The sequence below is a fragment of the Lactuca sativa genome, chromosome 5, assembly GCF_002870075.4.
Source record: "Lactuca sativa cultivar Salinas chromosome 5, Lsat_Salinas_v11, whole genome shotgun sequence".
NCBI classification, from domain to species: domain Eukaryota; kingdom Viridiplantae; phylum Streptophyta; class Magnoliopsida; order Asterales; family Asteraceae; genus Lactuca; species Lactuca sativa.
In genome coordinates, this window is record NC_056627.2 from 357,199,107 (window position 1) to 357,219,722 (window position 20,616).

At 36.2% G+C, this 20,616-nt stretch overlaps 1 protein-coding gene and 2 long non-coding RNA genes across 8 annotated transcripts; 1 reads left to right on the forward strand and 2 right to left on the reverse strand.

Moving 5' to 3' along the window:
* Positions 1 to 8,450: 8,450 nt before the first annotated feature.
* LOC122194544 (uncharacterized) lies at positions 8,451 to 18,455 on the forward strand. The gene is made up of 2 exons (XR_006183846.2): positions 8,451 to 8,566; positions 18,148 to 18,455. It is a non-coding gene; the product is annotated as an uncharacterized LOC122194544 (long non-coding RNA).
* On the reverse strand, positions 9,629 to 13,432 carry LOC111912558 (uncharacterized). 5 transcript variants are annotated; one of them, XR_008223818.1, is made up of 5 exons: positions 12,990 to 13,432; positions 12,738 to 12,910; positions 11,423 to 12,416; positions 10,341 to 10,412; positions 9,629 to 9,930 (listed from the first exon to the last, which is right to left on the reverse strand). It is a non-coding gene; the product is annotated as an uncharacterized LOC111912558 (long non-coding RNA). The 5 variants fall into 5 exon arrangements; XR_006183844.2 differs by having other exon boundaries at positions 12,590 to 12,910; positions 12,990 to 13,427; XR_002857197.3 differs by having other exon boundaries at positions 11,423 to 11,539; positions 12,097 to 12,910; positions 12,990 to 13,419.
* LOC111912557 (uncharacterized) lies at positions 16,055 to 20,161 on the reverse strand. Of its 2 annotated transcripts, none has more exons than XM_023908295.3 (13): positions 19,986 to 20,161; positions 19,864 to 19,912; positions 19,629 to 19,718; positions 18,880 to 18,957; positions 18,626 to 18,700; positions 18,402 to 18,454; positions 18,179 to 18,329; positions 17,934 to 18,044; positions 17,658 to 17,784; positions 17,128 to 17,225; positions 16,873 to 17,011; positions 16,719 to 16,771; positions 16,055 to 16,382 (listed from the first exon to the last, which is right to left on the reverse strand). In XM_023908295.3, the coding sequence occupies exons 1-13, from the start codon at positions 20,069 to 20,071 to the stop codon at positions 16,299 to 16,301; spliced, it is 1,194 nt and encodes a 397-aa protein (XP_023764063.1). In that variant the 5' UTR covers positions 20,072 to 20,161; the 3' UTR covers positions 16,055 to 16,298. The 2 variants fall into 2 exon arrangements, with proteins under 2 accessions (XP_023764063.1, XP_023764062.1); XM_023908294.3 differs by having other exon boundaries at positions 17,128 to 17,228.
* Between the last annotated feature and the right edge of the window lie 455 nt (positions 20,162 to 20,616).

A 20,616-nucleotide genomic window follows, 5' to 3' on the forward strand; every position in this document is an offset into this window, starting at 1 on the left:
AACTTCCCCAATCCGCAACTCAACTCGCCGAGTCCAACAACTCTGAGTCCCCCGCACTCAACTCACCGAGTCCTCCCTTGACTCACCGATTCACGGCTCAACCAGAAGAAGGTTAGAACCTCACGACCAGACTCGCAGAGTCCAAGGCTATCTTCAACCAACTCGCCGAGTTGTTCTTCCAACTCGTTGAGTTCCTGCCCATCTTCAAGCAACTCGCCGAGTACACCCTTGTGACTCGCCGAGTACCCCTAGATCTTAATCCATACAGATGCTTTTCAGGCCATGCAGATGATCCAAACCATAGATCTACCCTTCTACAACCCATCCATCACGTAAAGTGGCAAACTTTACGTGAATCCAAAGAGATCTAAGCATATAACACTCTAGAGTTAGGGTTTGGGACAAGGTGGCTTCACCAACCACTCAGGAACAGGGACTTTAATGCACTCTAGACCTTCTCCATTCCAGATCTGAGGTAGCAACCTCAGATCTAACCTCCAAACTCAAAACATCACAAGCTATGCTTTCCAAAAACTCCAAAATGATGAATCTAGAAGAATAACAACCCAAGCAACAAAATAACACCTCAAAAGAAAGCTCCAACAAAAGAGAAATCTGAATCCTTGCAAAGCCCCTTGCTCCAAGCCTCTTAACTCTCCAAGATCTCTTCCAAAATCTCTTCTCCAAGGTTCAAATGCTCTCAAATCTCTCACAAATGCGCATTAGGGTTTTCTGGACTTCAAGAGAGGGTAAAGAGGCTGGGGAGAGGGTATAATGTCCTTTATATAGGGCTCATCACCCGAAATTAGGGTTTTCTCCACCCAGCACCAACTCGCCGAGTCCAGCCGCTGACTCGCCGAGTTGGCCACTTAACACGCGACCAAAATCGCGACCCTACTCGCCGAGTCCACCCATGGACTCGCCGAGTTGCCCTTTATATTTACACTTTGAACCCTGAACTTGCACTTCTAAACTCGAGATGTTACAGAATACCTCCGGAGCGTCAGGTAGAGTTCATGATCGACCTAGTTCTTGGTGCGGCTCCGATAGCCAAGGCACTGTATCGGTTGGCTCCTCCTGAGATGCAGGAGTTGTCTACACAGCTGCAGGAGCGGTTAGACAAGGGATTCATTCGATCGAGCAGTTCACCTTGGGGAGCCCCGATCCTGTTTATGAAGAAGAAGGATGGGTCGCATCAGATGTGTATAGATTACCGGGAGCTGAATAAGGTAACGGTGAAGAACCGTTACCCACTCCCAAGGATTGATGACCTCTTTGATCAGTTACGGGGAGCATCTTGGTTCTCCAAGATCGATTTGCGTTCAGGTTATCATCAGATGAGGGTCAGAGAGGAGGATGTGCATAAGACCGCGTTATAGCCATTATGAGTTCGTGGTGATGCCGTTTGGGCTCACCAATGCTCCTGTCGCGTTCATGGACTTCATGAACCGTGTGTGTAGACCGATGCTGGATCGGTCTGTGATAGTTTTCATTGATGACATCTTGGTTTATTCCAAGACGCAGGAGGAGCACGAGGAGCATCTGAGAGAGGTTTTGGAGACCTTGAGGAGGGAGAGCTTGAACGCCAAGTTCTCCAAATGTGAGTTTTGGTTGCGCGAGGTGCAGTTTCTTGGGCACCTTGTCAACCAAAACGGGATTTCAGTAGACCCGACCAAGGTGGAGGTCGTGATGAGATGGGAGGTTCCGAAGTCTCCATCCGAGATTCGGAGTTTCCTAGGATTAGCAGGCTACTATCGGAGATTCATTCAGGATTTCTCCAAGATAGTCGTACCCTTGACGCGGTTAACTAAGAAAGCCGTGGTCTTTCGATGGGAGCCTGAGCAGTAGGCGGCGTTTGAGATTCTGAGACAGAGGTTGTGCGAGGCGCCAATCTTAGCCCTGCCCGAGGGCGTTGAGGATTTTATGGTGTACTGTGACGCGTCCATTTCGGGTTTGGGCGCGGTATTGATGCAGAGAGGGCATGTCATCGCCTACGCTTTGAGGCAGCTAAAGCCTCACAAGGCAAACTACCCGACGCACGATTTAGAGTTGGGGGCGGTGGTCTTCGCCCTCAAGATTTGGCAACAGTACCTTTATGGAGTTCGGTGTACCATCTACACGGACCACAAGAGTTTGAGGTACCTCATGGATCAGCCAAATCTGAACATGAGGCAGCGTCGGTGGTTGGACGTGGTGAAGGATTATGATTGTGAGATCCTTTATCACCCGGGGAAGGCCAATGTGGTAGCCGATGCGCTTAGCCATAAGGCGGCACCGATCAGGGATGTATGTATGAGGATGACTATGGTGACTCCACTGCTAGAGCAGATTTGGGAAGCTCAGCAGGAGGCTATGAAGGAGGAGCATCGGAAGAGCGAGCGAATAGTGGGTCAAGTCACTTCCTTCGATTATGATAGTCGATGATTATTGACACTGCACCGTAGAGTGTGGGTGCCGTATCACAGAGGCGTGCGCCAGGTCTTGATGGAGGAGGCGCACAAATCCCGATTCTCCATTCATCCAGGGGCGACGAAGATGTATAGGGATCTTCGTCTAGACTATTGGTGGCCCTGCATGAAGTGGGATGTGGCTTGGTATGTCGAGCGGTGCTTGACCTGCAGGAAGGTCAAGGCCGACCATCAGAGACCGCACGGCAAGATGCAGCCGTTGGATATCCCGTTGTGGAAATAAGAAGATATTACGATGTATTTGATCACAAAACTTCCCAGTACTGGGCGAGGAGTGGATTCGATATGGGTCATCGTGGATCGATTGCCCAAGAACGCCCATTTTATTCCGATCCAAGAGAGCATCTCGGCTGAAAGGTTGGCCGATATCTATATCTAGGAGATAGTGGCGCGACACGGGGTGTCAGTGTCAGTGACATCAGACAGAGATGTGCGTTTCACTTCCAGGTTTTGGAAGAAGTTTCATGATGAGTTGGGCACTCGTCTTCATTTTAGCACCGCTTTTCACCCACAGACGGATGGTCAGAGCGAGCGGACCATCCAGACTTTGGAGGATATGTTGCGGGCGTGCGTGCTAGACTTCGGTGGTAGCTGGGATACCTATCTTCCCTTGGCTGAGTTCTCGTACAACAACAGCTACCACGCGAGTATTGACCGTCCTCCATTCGAGATGTTGTACGGAAGGAGGTGCAGGACCCCCGATATGTTGGGGTGAAGTTGGCCAGAGGGTCATGGGGAGCACTAAGGTGGTGCTCAAGACGACCGAGAGAATCCAGTAGGTTCGAAGCAGGCTTCAGACTGCGCAGAGTCGGCAGAAAAGTTACGCCGACAAGCGTCGATCAGACCTGGAGTTCCAGGTCGGGGATATGGTTCTCCTGAAAGTGTCGCCTTGGAAGGCCGTTATTTGATTCAGGAAGCGGGGCAAGTTGGGCCCGAGATACATTGGTCTGTTCAGGGTTGTAGCCCGGGTGGGCAAGGTGGCATATAGGCTGGATCTGCCAGCCGAAATCAGTCAGATCCACATCACCTTCCATGTCTCCCAACTGCGGAAGTGCTTAGTGGATGATTCAGCGGTGGTGCCGTTAGAGGATATCCGGGTTAATGGCAGCCTGAATTACATTGAGCGCCCAGTCACAATCCTAGACCGGAAGTCGAAGGATCTGAGGAACAAGAGGGTGGAATTAGTGAAGGTGCAATGGCAGCACCGAAATGGTTCGGAGTGGACTTGGGAGCCAGTGGAAGAAATGATGGAGCATTACCCTGAGCTGTTCCAGGATCGAGCAGCAGACTTCGAGGACGAAGTCTAAAATAAGTGGGGGAGATTTGTAGAACCTGGTTCCTGGTATGTAAAATCTACCTAAGTACTTTGCATTTTTAGCCTTGGACTCAGCGAGTTGTAGGCCCGACTCGCCGAGTATAGCCGGGTTATGGAACACGTTTAAGTTGGCGACTCGGCGAGTCCATATTCTGGACTCGGCGAGTCCCCCACTGTCTGATGAAACCCTAATTTCAAGGGTTTGCTCCCTATTTAAACCATCATATGTGCCCCCAAGCTCGCCCCCTTCACCCTCAGAGCTCCCTATATCATCCTAACCTCATTCCTTGTGAGATTGAAGTGCTTTGGTGTGATTTCTTGAAGATTTTGAGAGAAAAAGGAGAGTAGATCAAGAGGAGAAGAAGGAGGCCAGACATCTTGGTGTTATTTCAGAGATTCCTTGAGGTATAACTCAATTTCCTTCTGTTTTTATGCTAAGAGTCCCTTAGAGCTCCATTAAAGTCCTTCTTGAGCCATCTCCAAGCTTGATTATGAATTAGGGTTTGCGATAAGTTGATTAACCTTTAGATCTTGGCATGATTGAGCTCCAGGAGCTCGGATTTACTACCTTTATGGAGCCATATTGCATGAAAGCCCTAGATCTACTCTTTTAGTGCATTTTGAGCCCTAAAACCTTCATTGGTGTTGATTTACACGTAAAGTTGGAAACTTTACGTGTTAATCAAGCCCTAAGAACCCAGATCTATGTATGGAATGAGCTGGGTTCAAGCAAAATCGAGTATATAGTAATTGCATGTGAAAGACTCGGCGAGTCGTTCATCGGACTCGACGAGTCGAGTCGCGAGTCCCTGAGTTTTCCCCTTTTTCGTGTTTGCTGAGTGGAGTTGTGAGTCATGGGAGGGGGGTGACTCAGTGAGTCGGAAGCCAGACTCACCCATGGAGCAACTCGGCGAGTCAACGCCCTGACTCATCGAGTTCAAGGCAATTTTCTTACCTCAAGAACAGACTCGACGAGTTGTTCATACAACTCGGCGAGTCTCAGCATAGAGTGTTCTTCGGATGAAGATGAACTCGACGAGTTGTTCATACAACTTGGGGAGTAGGATGAAGGACTATTGGACATCAGTTTAGAAGGAAAACTCGTCGAGTCAATGCCTAACTCGACGAGTAGAAGCGGGATTATGGCCAGTCGAATGAATAGGGACTCGACGAGTTGGCGAGCCAACTCGGCGAGTCGGGTCAACTGGAAGTTGACTTTGACTTTGACTCTTGACTTGGTTAGGGGTAATTGGTCATTTTACCCTAAGGTCGATTGGAAGTATTTAACTGAGTGCTTGGTGGGAATTTCAGCCGGAGGATTTCCAGAGCAGCAGCAGCAGACAGGCAGTTCCCACGCAGATCAGCGGCTACTACGAGGTGAGTTACCTTCCAGTAGCGGTGGGTCTACGACCACAATGTCGGCCCACCAGTAGGAGTTGTATGATAGATGATTGTCTTTGTGATATTTATATAGGGTTGCTACTACCTGTGATATGTTTATGTGCTAGTATGATATGATGCTATGTGCTAGTGACAGTAAGGGGAGATAGTCCCCGGATTACCGGTCGATAGGGCCGAAGGGGCAGTCATGCCCAGCCATGCTAGATAGATTATGTGATATGTGTTATGTGGTAGTAGTAGGGGTGAGATAGTCCCCAGTATCCGGTCGAGATGACCGAAGGGGAGACCAGCACCCAGATATGCTAGTCAGTATCCGGTCGTGAGGACCGAAGGGGAGGCCAGCACCCAGATATGCTAGGCAGTATCCGATCGAGAGGATCGAAGGGGAGACCAACACCCAGATATGCTAGTCAGTATCCGGTCGTGAGGACCGAAGGGGAGGCCAACACCCAGATATGCTAGGCAGTATCCGGTCGAGAGGACCGAAGGGGTAGGTCGGACACCCAGATATGCTTGGCAATATATGTATGTTATGTGGTTATATGGTATGTGGTACAGTGTGGGAACTCACTAAGCTTTATGTTTACTGTTTACAGTTTTGGTTTCAGGTACCTCTTCTTCGAAGGGGAAGGAGCTGGCGCGGTAGCGGCACATCACATACATGCCTTGTATTCCGCACTATGAGATCTTCCTGGGGATTTGTACTCTGACATTATTTTGTTTTATAAAATGGTTTCCAGAGACGCGACATCTTTTATGAAATGATATGATCGGTGAATGTTTTATTTTTAACGTTTTGCAAAGTATAAGTTTTAAAAATGAAAATTTTGGCTCGTATTTTGGGATGTTACAATATATATATATATATATATATATATATATATATATATATATATATATATATATATATATATATATATATATATATATATATATATTGCAAACCTCAAAAACACCCAATGTATTTTCATCCGATTCTTAAAAAAACCACTATATTTTTTTAATCTACTAAAACCCCTATATTTTTGAAAGGCTTATTTTAAGGTTTTTTGACCTTAGAAAAATTCAATCTATTTTTACTAAAGCATTAAAAAACCAATATATTATTTCATTAGTGTGTTAAAACCTTTATATATTTTTGAATTATTTTAATCCAATGGTATGTAGCAAGGAAACCCATAAAAATCAATTACCAAGCATTTGTGGCTATCTAGTGTTTATCGAGCTCAAAGCTTTAAATTAGATATTTGAAAAAATATGAGGGTTTTAACATACTAAAAAAATAATGTTGTGGTTTTCTTAAACATTTGATAAAAATATGTTGAGTTTCTCTAATATATATTTCTCTCTCTCTCTCTCTCTCTCTATATATATATATATATATATATATATATATATATATATATATATATATATATATATATATATATATATATATATATATATATATATATTAGCCTAGGTTAAAACCCGTGAACACCACGAATGAGAAAGAAAAAAAATTATCAATAATTAATAAGATTATAACTGAACAATGATAAGATAAAACTTATTTATTTATAAAGATAGATGTTTCGAATATTATGAAAAAATTATTATTAAGGCCGCGAGCTTGAAATTTTGTTCGGAATCAAAATAATAAAGTTAAATTAGGTTGAACATTAAAACGATTGTAATAGTTATTATTATTATTAAAGTAAATTTAAAAAATATGTAGTGTTTTTCTTAAACATTTGATAAAAATATCTTGAGTTTCTTTAATATTTTTTCTCTCTCTCTATAATATATATATATATATATATATATATATATATATATATATATATATATATATATATATATATATATATATATATATATATATATATATAACCAACAACTTTAATCAAATATAACAATAAAATTTTGTTGTTTCTTCGTGTATTGGATTTCAATAAAACTTTATATGAAAAGTTTAAACAATAATAATTATATATAAAGTCTAACAATTATAATATTTTAATTATTTGATTTTAATTCTCTGTTTTAAGCATCTTACTTGTAACTTAAGTTATATTATTTTAATGAGGATGGGCGTTTGGACCGAATATTCGAAGTGGAACTTGAACTAAATTAGGATCGAATAAGTTATCATGTTCGGTTCCTAAGTATGTATTTTAGGTTTATTCGGGCCTTGGGTATTTCGGTCCAGATTTCTCAAATAACTGTTTAATCAGTTCTAAAGAAAGTGGATTGAATTACGACCTAATAAACTATTTGGTTCGGTTATCAGGTATGCATTTTAGAGTAATTCATATTTTATTTTTGGTGTTTAATGTTTAATGTTTAACTCATATATTTATATGGATTTTTTTGATGTTTAATTATTAGTGTTTAATATATTGCTTTTATAACTATACTTTAAGATTTGGATCTATATAACTTATAGTTACTTATAATCAATCGTGATTATTTATAAATGAATTTATATGAGTTTACATTTAACTGTAGCATCATAACATGTTAAAAATTAAATAAAATTATTATTTTAAAACTTGTAAAACCAAACGATAGAAATAGTTTAATATATTCGAAAATATATCTTATTATATTTTTAATACCTTAAATAATTACAAAAACAATCCTCTAAGTTTAAAATAAAAACCAAAAAATACGGTTTATTCTATTTTTTTCGGTTATATTCGATCATTATTTTTTTTTGAAACGACAAATGTACTTTCCTCCTAAACTACTCATTAATTTCACATATGTCTATTGCAAGACTTGAACATTCAATCTCAAGGAGAAAGGACAATACCGTATACCGCTGTGCGAAAAGCCCTTAGTGTTCGGTCCTTAACCATATTGTAAATGTTATTTATTTTAATAGTGGAACATGATCGATTAACACTTGAACCAAACCAGACCCGTATTGGTTTAATCGGTCCGGTTTTCGGTTCCTACAATTAGTTTTATTTGATTTCACGGTTTTGGGTCTGGTTCAATCCGGCTCCAACCCAAATAACATCCCTAATTTAAATCTAACATATTTTTTGCATTTTCTCCAAAACTACACCGAATTTCAAATATATAGAGAAAAATAATTCTACAAGGGCCGGATAAAGTGTCACGGAATTTATTTGACAGACAATCCAAGACAAAACGCGTAAGGAAATAAAAAAGCAGACGCGCTTTACAACATTGTAATCGACACGCATACTTAATAACAAATATAATGACGTAACAGGTGCAATAAAATGAGGCGTGAATTCCATCTAAAAAGGGGTTGTGACTTGTGTGCAAGGAGTGGAAAGTGACAAAGTGCACCGCCACCAAAAGCAGCAAATAGAGTAAAACAAGGAGGTGGCAGGAAGCAGGAGTAATATTGCAGAATCAAAAAAGAGTAAGTTACATTTTTGGTCGTTGATTTTAATTGATATTTCCGATTTTAGTCATAAAAAGAATTGAGTTACATTTTTTGTCATTAAATAAGGTCTTGTAATATTGTTGGTCCTTTCTTAATACAAATTAACTCCATTACTAATTACCTTTTATCTTGTTTATATTAACAATTTTTAATTTATTAACATATTAATTATTATTATTATATTATATTTGGCCCACTACACCACTGCACCCTACCTATCAAAGTAAGTCTTTCAAGATTGATAATATCACATTATATGGATAGATGTCAATATATTTTGTCGATGTCATTGATGAATGCTTGACATTGATTTGCATTTGGTGAACGAATGCCTCGACATACCATCACTGTCGCAAAGCCTATAAGTTTCATCCCAATTAAATAAAAAAGAATCTGGTTGGAAGATGGTCTTGAAGTTCAAATAGAATATATTGTGATTGACTCTTTATGTCTTATTCCTGAGTTATACTAAGGAGGAATATGAAGGGAATGTGAGAGATGTTGAAGGAAAATCGTGTTCCCAAGTTTAATTGATGGAAGGAAAGTGAGGGGAAGGAAAAAAATTTGGAGTCATATTTTCCTCCCAAATCGGGCGGATTTGGAAAGAAAGTGAGGGGAAGGAAAAGATTTTGGAGCCATATAATTGTGATCTTTTAGGGTTTTTTTTTTCTTTTCTTTTTCTCTTAACTTAGGAACACAGAAACTTAAAAATTTTCTTTCATTTCCATCGAACCCGGGAACACGATTAAGAAATTTTTTTCTTCCTTTCCTTTTCTTTCTGTCAATATTTTCCTTACATTTCCTTTACTGAACTAGAAGGAATGCCCTCGCTTCGCTACGGGTTGGGGAAAATTGCAAAACATGTTTATATTTGGCATTTAGTTCATCGTTGTAATTGATTGTTAAGTCACTTGGGGGGCAAACATTGAAACCATGAAACATATGTTATTCTTCTACCCATATCCAAACTAATATAAGCAAAAGAAAAACAACTAAATGTCTACTGATCCGTCATTGTAACCCGCAAAAAACAACATATTTCACATAAAATTCAACAGAATCATCAAAATATAAATGTTTGTTATTGTACAAATAAAGGTGAGATACATTCAAAATAAGTAAACCAACAGGGGAGGCAATAAGCATCGACTTGAAACACATAATGAGAAAAACAATATGTGGATCTATGGTGACATATCATTCACCTTAACATGAATTCCCAATAAAAGAACCTCTAATTGGTTCATCAAAATATAACTCGGGTTTTGAGGTTTTTCTGGTGATTGACCATTTTGCCCTTGGAGATTTGAGTTTTTTTGTATGTTGGAATTTCCTTCACCCTGCATTTAACCTCGAGAAATATTAATCTTGTTTTTTGGTAACACAACACATACATATCATTTGTGATTAAAAGAGAAATATTTCCAAGAAAAAACATTTTATATATATATATATATTAAAATAGGGTGGAGTTATCTACAATAATTTTCTTAACCACACAAATCTTCCACCTCTTAGTAGATGTTTGTTTAAAATAAGTAGAAATAGACAAAAAAATATTCAAGGCATTTTCTTCAATCATACACACATAACCATATACATAAAACAGCACACACGTTGTATGATGTGTGTGGTTGTGCTTAAGTGGTTGTGTGTGGCGAAGTGTCTGGCCTTAAAACCACGATTGGAGTATATTTTCAAAGTACAATGCTATAATTACAAATAAAGTACGATGCTTTAATGAGATTACCTTTTCAAAGTACTCTACTCTTGATAGGTAACCTCCTTAAGATAATTATCCACCAGAAAAAAAGCCATATTGCTGCAAAAGACAAAAAAAAAGTTAGAATGTTGAGTCAAAGTGCTAGGCTTTACGTAAGAAACAATGAAATCTAAAAACATTTTTTTTTTTTTTAATTTGAGTTTCATTCACACCACTTACATGCTATTCATCTGAAAATGTATAAGCAATTAAAAATCTAAAAACTTAATTTTGTACCTTTTCAACATTTTCTCTTCACCCCTTACAATAGTATAACATTTTCCTTGCCAATAACTTCAAAAACAGTTTATGTCCATGTAATGTATTTTTGGATTGAGTCCATTAAAAACTTTTTTGCAAATTTGGTCCTGATTTCAACTTTTTTAATGTTTTTGGTCCATCTCACTCCCACCCAATGTTTTAAAAACCGGTTTTTTAGTTGAACCGGTATGGTAACCGGTCCCCGGTTCAACCGGTTCGACCGCCGGGTTATATTTTTCATGTTTTTTTCTATTTACCTACACTTACATACATATAGAAATTATGAATTTGATGTTTACAAGTTCAAACATTAAAAATACACATAAAAATAAGTTGTAGATGAATCCAAATACATTAAATAATACATAACCATAAGTTTTAGTGTTTTTACATCAATCTATATACGTCAAAAAGAAAATAAAATATAATATCGAAACGAAATATAGTTTTTGATGAATACAAACACATCAAAATTTTTTATAACATTTACCATATGTTTTTATTTAGAGAAAACTAAATTGATTTGAAAAAAATCATCAAAGTTTATTATGTAAATTGTTCTTTTTCATGTGTTTTTATTCGGTTTAACCGGTTCAACCAGTTTATTTTGACTGGTCCAACTGGTTTTTTCTAAAAACCGGCCGGTTCAATCCGGTTCAGAAATCAATGTAAAACCGGTGATAGTTGAACCGCTCCCTCTCCCAGTTCCCGGTCCGACCGGTTCGACCGGCCGGTTCAAACTGGTTTTTAAAACATTGCTCCCACCATTAACAAAACAATATTAAATCCACTTAAAATGACCATCTTACCCCTATATATAACTCTTGCACCTTGAAGCCTCCAAAGGTGACAAAGTGAAAGTCCATTCAACCGGTAATTGAAGACACCATAGCAATGCCAATTTTATCCTCCTTACCACACTGCACCTACATACAGCTTCATTTCCATTCGTGATATAAAATGAGTTCATTTCCATTTGTTGGTAATAAAAAGGGTATTTTTATTTAATTATACTTCAAATCCATAAAGTAAAAAACAAAAAAGAATAAAAAAATAACAGGCATTTGCAAAGCTTGTAGACCATGTAATTCTTCAAATTTTAACCCTCCAAATTAATAAGAAAACGATAAAGATTGGATTACTTACCAAAAGGTTAATGATTATCTAGTGTTTTTGCTCATCAAATCTTATATTTCGGATACAATGGGAAAATTGTAAAATATGTAGACATATATGACCTTGGAATTGAAAAAGTAGAAGCCAAAGTTCTTATGTATGAAAAAAATCAAAAAGGAAGAGAAAAAAAATGATTAAGGTAAAAAAAAAAAAATTAAACATATATTCATTGTGAATACAACATGCATGATACTTTTCTTCATTTTTTTATATTTAGATTGAAAATGACATGAAAATTCATCACTTTGTCAGGCAAAATATACCGGTAAATTTTACAATTTAAGTCAAAATTGAGTTGAAATATCACCTATTTGTCCATAAAAGTCAGAATTTGCCTTTTGTGTCCATTCCGTTAGTAAAAAAAGTAACATATAACATTGAAGTTTGCAGACCAGGTACCTTAACTTAGTTGCTGTCAAACAACAGAGCCAAATAGTACCAACAATTGAAAATTTATCAAAAATAAATGCAAGTCGGTTAAATAGACCATAAATAAGAACAAAAAAAAAATGATAAACCAGATCAAATACGGATAAAAAAGCCCATAGCTTTACCGAAAGCACACAATAGCTTGATTCATGCACCTAAATTAAATTCATCTTTCCCAGATCGTGAAAATTGATGATTCTGTTCAGCAGAAAACCAAAACATCATAAAAATTTTCTAAGAAAACATTTGTTTTCCATGAGAGGTTAATGTATTTCATCACCAAAAAATTGACAATTTCACAATACTTTACAAACAAACGTATATAGATAATTCCAAGAACAATTCTTAAACAAAATATAAACAAATCGAACCTGGAATTTTGGAAGTCGGATTCATGATCCGACGAATCTGAATCTCCTCTTAAGAATAGAAGATAAAGGAAAATCGGAAGCAAAGAGATTTGGGAGAAATCGATTATTTGTACAGAGTATAGATAGACAAAGAGAGCAGTGAGAGTACCCCATTGATTGCGGTGTTGATGATGACAGAGTTTTGGCTTTGAAGAGGTGTCGCTTCTATTAACAGAGGAAGACAGATAGGGAGCACCACCATCACCAGCGCCGATGTGCGTTGCTGTTTTTTCCTGCTTCCCTTTCGACCTCGTCCAGTCTATCTATCTTGGGCGTTATTTTCTAGTCATTCAAAACACACACAATCTTGAACAACAAAATTACACATACCCAAATCAGATTTAAGGCGAAAGCTCCAAACCTAGAGAAACATCAGGGCGAATGGATTGCGATGCACATTAAGAAGCAGAGAAAGTTCGACAATCAGCGTACCATATGGAGCCGGGGTGGGAAAGCGGACAGCGGGCACTTACAGCTGCGGGACCGTTATGGTTTTCTTCCTTGTCGGGTCTAGATAATTCAAATCGGAGCAATTGGATGTCAAATTTGGGCCTAGACGACATCACCAACTGTAATCGAGGATTTGGAGAAGATGGAGATGAAGCGGAGGGTACAATCGGCAGTGAGGTGGTTTTAAGTCTGAGTCATTGGGTTAAGAGGCGGTGAAGGAAACGTTGGAACTGAGTAGTTGCCGCGGATGACAGGTGTCAACATACGTGTGAAAGAACACGTGTCCACAAACATATATACAATGTGACAAAAAACGACCTACTGCAAAGAGCAACCCAAATGAGATAGAACTGAACCCACATCAATAAATAAGGGACCAAGTAGGCCAAATGCCTATGAATTTTACTGTAGCTAAGAGCACATAATTTTAATATATATGGTATAATTTACGAAAAAAACTTAGGAACAAATTAGAAATTACAAATCGATAGGTTGAGAGTTCCCCTTATATTTCACTTAAGAAAAATGGGGTCATCGTCATGTTATAATATCTTAAGAAATTAAATTCATACGACAACCTTAATTTAACAAAATACAATGAATTTGAAAAATGTCACCATTTAGCAATGTAAGATCAAATAATGTTAATTAAGGCATTGAACATTCAATTTTGTTAACATTTCTCTTTTATGACATCAATAGGTGTGATACACATGTATTTCATGAGTTTATTTAAAAAAAATTAAATATGAAATTTTAACAATTTGAAAAATTTGAATTTATTAGAAAAATAAGAAATTTTTTGAATTATTAAAATTAATGAGGCTTTAATGTATTGAATACAATATATATATAAATCATTTCTAATAAATACCTTATATATATATATATATATATATATATATATATATATATATATATATATATATATATATATATATATATACTAATAAAAGAGTAGTCTTTTTGCCAAGTGTCATAATATTAGAACTCCTAATTAATATGACGCCACTTGTCATTCTATTAATTCTCTATTTTAAATTCATTAAACCTCCTAACTAATGTGATGTTATTTGTCAATCTATTTATTCTTTATTTTAAATTTTAAATTTTATATTATTGTTTTCATTAGTCCACAAATAAAAAGAGTCTAATATATATGATAAATTAATTCCACATATTTATTTGAATCAATAATTATAATTTTACATAACTAATAAAAAGATCTCTTAATTAATAATGTATTTAAAATTTTATATAAAATAATTGATTAATAATTTTGAATTTTTTATTATGAATATTTAATTAATTTTGTAACCGTGGTTTCCACGGGTTATAAACTAGTATATATATATATATATATATATATATATATATATATATATATATATATATATATATATATATATCCTCTTACATATTAAATATGAAATTTTAATTTAATAAAATGAAAAATACAATAAAATGACAAGTGGAAAATAAAAAAAATCAAAAATTCTAGAAAATGTCATGTGTCTAAATGAAGAAGAAAAAGACATGTGACAAAAAATTCTTTATTTATTAGGTAGGATACTCCCAATTTTGCCTCTTAGTTACACAATTTGTGTACTTCCTCTTTCCGGTGGATTAATGTCGACGTCACTAACACCTTCCATGAGAACCTATTAATTAGATTTTTCTAATTGGTAGAAGAGATTTTAATTAATTTTCAAAAGAGGATCATCATCTTGGGTAGACTTGCCGGGAAAAGGAAGTTGTGAGGGAGTACAAAGATTAGGTTTGTATTGATTTAAAATAACAAATAGAAAAAAAATAGTAAAATAGTCTTCTTATAAACACTTAATGTCATTTTCCTAATTGAGTTAGTGATAAGAATTAAGGGAGTGTTTGAGATTTCTTTCAAGCTTCTTATTGACTTTTTAGAAAAGCCAAAAATTTATGGCTTTTCGAAAAAAAATCATTTTTTTTCATTAAAAAGTTAGGGTTTACTAAACATATTTTTAACTTGTTGACTTTTTGAAAAACTAATAAGTTAATAAGTCATTTAAAAAAACACTCTCATACAACCCCTAAGGCTAAGAGTGGGGGTCGCTCGCTAGCAATGTTGAAACACCGCCCCTAGCAGCTCGCTAGAGGACTCGTTAATTCCAAGTCGTTAACCCCTTCGCGAGCGGAGAGAGAAAGAAAAGCATGCAACTCATTGGTTTTCAATTGTTTTCATGCACGTGTATGTTTTTTAATCACCAAGCCATTTTCCATTCCAAAATTTCATTTCCAAATAAATGATTTATACCCTCATTAGAAATTTATTTACAAATATAGTCCCATACTCAAAACTTTGATTTCAATTAAATTGTTTTAACCCTCATTTGATAATTCCTTACAAATTTGGTCCCAAGCATCTAACATCGATTTAAAAGAACCAAAACAACCCGACACTTAAATATTATACTTATTCTAATGTAATTGATTTATATTATATTAATTGTTAGTGGTTTAAAAAAATAAAATTTGATTAATATTTGTGCATAAAATATGTTTGTGTATTAAAATAAAATAATTTAATTAAATTGGAAAAAAGAAAAAAAAATGAAGTGCTAGGAGTGTTACCAAATGGTAATATTAGATGCTAAATAGAGAAAAATAAGATGGCATTTAAAAAACTGATGTGTCAAGATACAAAGAGAATTACCACTTTCCTTAGCCTAAGAACCAACCACTACCACTTTCCTTAGCCTAAGAACCAACCACGCAAGTAATTGAAACAAAAAGAGTGTCCTGTTTGTAAACTGCCATAATGACCATTCATGATATTTTTTGCTTTGCCAATCACATAGACCACTTACGTAATTTTGTCAGTTCAAAAATATCTAAAAACCGACTTTGGTGATATTCATAAAACACCATTTTCCATCCAGAAGTAGAAATCATTGCGACATTAATGTTCAAAACTTACCCATTGACACAAAGATGAGAGATCCAGAACAAGTCCCTATTTGCAAATTTTGTTTCATCGACAACAATATACCCATCCAAACAGTTTCATCAGTTATAACATTTGTGTCTCAAAGATACAACAAACGAAACTAAAGTGGCAAAAGGAGTAGAATATCAGTCCAAAAAAGTCCAATTAAGTAAACAAGAAAGAAAAGCCAAACACGGCGGATGCCGGGCCCCGTTTTTCTCACAACACCACCGCCATTGTAGTTGTAAGGGGCCTCTAACCTAAAAAAGGCGCCAACAAAGGATGCGACAGACGTGGCAGACCCGACCGAGCTCCCAAATCTCGACAACTAATAGCCGCCTGTCATCATAAAATATATTAAAAACACCCCCTTCGTGCAAGAAATAGCAATGTACTTTGTTTATCATAGCATCATACTTCCATTTATTCCTATTACATCGTTGTATTTTAAAAAATATACCTAATTAAAAGAAAAAGCAATTTTCAATGTTATAAACTAGGTAGATTTTTCAAAGTATAATGTTGTAGTTACTAGTTTAGGTAGTTTTTATAAAGTTTTATGCCTTAATAATGTAATAAAAAGAAATGAAAGTAGGATGCTATTATACACATATAGTAAGAGTATATTGCTATTTCTTGATGATATCTACTGGATTGAGTAGTTTTAATACTAACCACTTGAGCAGCAAATGGCAACATTTTTTCGGGTGGTTTGTTGGTGCAAATAGCTACAAATAACATATATAAATCAAAGAGTTATTGATTTTGTGATGAAAGTAGGTTGATATTTTGTTACGTATACATAATATATGATATACATTATACATACCATAGAGGATAGCCCCTATAAATGCATCTCCAGCACCTGTGGTATCCACGAGTTCTGATTCCGGTATCTTCTCCGCTGTTCCGAGATATAGTCTACCACAGACACTCCCAACGCCATTGCCTTGGAATCTTACAACATCCTATATATTGTAAAAGTAAAAGGAAAATAATTACATGAGAAGAAAAAACTAGATTTTTTTTAACAATTTATGCATATCCATGTTTCGATTTCTTAACGTGTGAAAAGGAAGCTTACAGATGAAACACAAGTAGGAGCAGCTTTGCTAGTATCGATTTTCTGCTTCAATACTTCAACTAAATTGTCTACATCCGTTTCTTCAGCTTCACTGTTGTCTGCTGAAAGTGAACATCAGAAGCTGAGCTGTCACCATTGAGGCTAGAATGCTACCCAACAGATAACGGATAAGGTCGTAAAATAGCAACCTACTTCTTTTTTTAGTTACTATACTTTTAAAAAGTGTCTCACTTAGTTAAAAACAGTTTCCTTTTCTTGTAAGCAATTTGCAATGTTTGCAATGTTTATAATGTTAAGAATCAACACAACAGAGCAATACTAAGACATTTGCAAAGCATATTATCTACCAAATGGTTTAGTATTTCGTTGTTTTAAACCAAAATGTTGAAGAGATGACTCAAGAAACTAAGTCAAACTCTCAAGAAAGTCAAACTAAGTGGGACATATGAAAAAGTAAATTGTTATTATATATGATCTTATCCCCAACAGATAAAAGTAAAAGAAAGAATAAAGCTAAATTTTATATGCACCAGGTATACTTCTCTCGAGCATTATGCAACCATCTGCACCCAAAGTCACAATTACAAACTTGACCTTTGGCAACCTGAACAGCATGGAAACAAGTGCACTTGGAACAGTTGAAGCTTCAGTCCATGCCTGTTGGTTGGGAACATGCAGCCATACACAAACATAAATTCCTAATTCTACAATATATCTTTATGCTAATATGCTATAAGTAAATAACATCAAATTATTTTGTCAACTTTGCAAATAGAGCTCTATAGGTAGATAATTTGGAAGCTTGCCTGTGGAAGTTTTGCTGAGCACACAACATAATCAGATAAATACATAAAATCATCCAATCCATCCCTTAGCCTTTCAGCATCAATTAAGATAGGTATATTCCTCCGATTTGCCTGCACTGGTAGAGCATTTAACAGGGATCATTTATTTCCAATTTATAATTATATAACAAAAGACACAGCTGATTTCTGACTATAATATGCCTTGAAATTGCAGTTTCGTGCAGATTAGAAACCACAACACTTACCTCATGTGCAATAATTAAAGCAGTTTCATGCAATCGTACATCAAAATAAGCAAGCTTCACGCCATCTAATGCTGATTTTAAAGTTGAGCTGGAGATGTCTGAAGGAATCATTGGAGGCCACCCTGGAGTATGAATGCATGTTCGAGTTTTCCTGGAAACAGCAGAATTGAAACAAAAAGTAAATAAAAATAGTACAACAAAAAACTAATTTAGGCACCCTTACGTTTGATTATCCACAATGATATAGGTAAACGCTGAATTTCCCTCTTCAGAAACCTGCAAACAGGAAAAAAGTAAGCTTTGATGTATTTGTAACAAAATCATTCAAAGATACCTGCTACTATGACGAGAGTTTTTTACAATCTATTGATTTAACATTATATGTTATGTATGTTTATGCAACGAAATAAGTGTTGGAAAAGATTTTCATAAAGCCATGTTCATTACCACAAAAAAGGAGATATCTACTCCATCAACTTGTAATTCTTCCAAAACTCCTCTTCCTTGAGCGTCATTGGCAACCTGACAAGTAATTTGAGCACATGGGATACAATTCAGAATGGCTAAGTTAGTCTTAACATGATCAGGAGAGAAAAAGATTCATCTCATATTGGAAGCTTACTGCTAGCCACAAAACCACAACTTGAAATAACTAGTTTTAGCGTGAGGTCTTCAGCAAATCAAATCTGCATTTTGCATACCTTGGATATCAACCTTGCATTTAATCCTAGACGAGCTGCACAAGTTAGGGCATTTCCTGCATTGCCACCTCCTTGAACCTGAGAACAAGTTTGAGTGAATGATAAGTAAAAGAGCAACTTCTGAATTCAAGACTTTCAGTAAACTTCTACAGCTCTACAACAAAGTTAGACACGGTTGAAATGAAGTAAGTGCAAACACGATTGACAAAAAAAAATATATATCGCAGAAGAAAACACGATTTACAACTAGTTTGCCTGTTAGACAACAATATCATAAACCTCAACCAAATTTGGACTAATAAAGACCGACAAAAAGAAGCAAATTAAATCAAGCACCTTTGATTAAAACGTGAAGTAGAAAAGAAGCATGACAGTTTCAAAGAGCTAAAATCCAAGAATTTCGGATAAAGCTGATAGAAGAATTTCAATGGAAACTTAAACACCTGTTTACAGAAGAAAACAGTGGTAACAAGATCAAATAGACTGTTGAATGTTAGTGATTATGGATAAGTTTGCACTGCAAATTCTGCATTTCACTAAAAAATAAGCTATTAATTGCATACATCCAAAGGTAAAAAGCATCACTAATATCACAGTTTCCAAATCCCCAAATAATAGATCCAGTAATCGAAGTCACAAAACTTGACTTAATTTGACTGATTAACGAGCTGTTGTATCAAGCATTATCAGTACCCATATAAACTCTAAAACAACAAATGGTGAAATGGATCACCTAGATTATTTATTACCTTCATGCTGGTGCTTCTGATCTTGTCGTCGGGGTTGGGAAAAGAAGCCACAGTCGCCAAGAGATCCACCGAAACACCACCAAATCCAAGCTGTGTTGTTAACACCATAAATATACAATTATAATTAACATATATCGTGATTATCAATCAAACAACTATAACTATCCACATCAATTGCAGGCTCATATTTGCTTGTACTGCCGTATATGAGAAAGCGGCAAGTGGAAATACGTACCACGACTGGACTATCAGACTGAATCGACGGAGACGACGACATGTTTGCCCTGAATATCTTTCCAATAAGTTTGTATACCGGAATTGAATTGAATAGTGCGAGGAGAAAGTGAAGAAGGATACCTGAGGGTCGTGGAGGAGGAGCGTGAAGAATAGGAGATGAAACTCGGGAGCATGGCACTAGTACTGGTAGAGAATATGGCTGTCATTGTCAGCCTTGTGCGTTGGTGCGTCTCGCCTCAGAGTAACCGATTTTGCCTGAAAAATCACAAACGGAGGGGAGGAACAGAGCAAGTCACATCGGTCATCCTATTTCACCAACTACACTCCAAAACCTCTTGTTATTGTAAATTACATGAATAGTCCATTTAGTTTGGGTTATGTCCCTTTGAGGCTTTGATAATTGTTGGTTGAGAAATGTTTGGTAATAAATTTTAACCGAATAAGAAACCATGTTGTTTGATTGTATATTTGACTAAATGTGTTGACTTATGAAAAATAAGTATTTTACCCTCATATTCTTTACGCCACTCTCACTGCATCATTATCTTCTTCACCCTACTTTACCCTCTATCATCACCCATCTTGAACCTCCACCATAACCCCATCCATCCATAAAACCCCTTACCTCCACCATTTCACCCTTATCTCCATATAAGCCACCAAAAATCAACTGAATTAAAAAAGACAATAGAAGATCTTAACATTAATCAGAAAGCAATCGTTTGTTTATGAGCAAAATCAACATTCAACA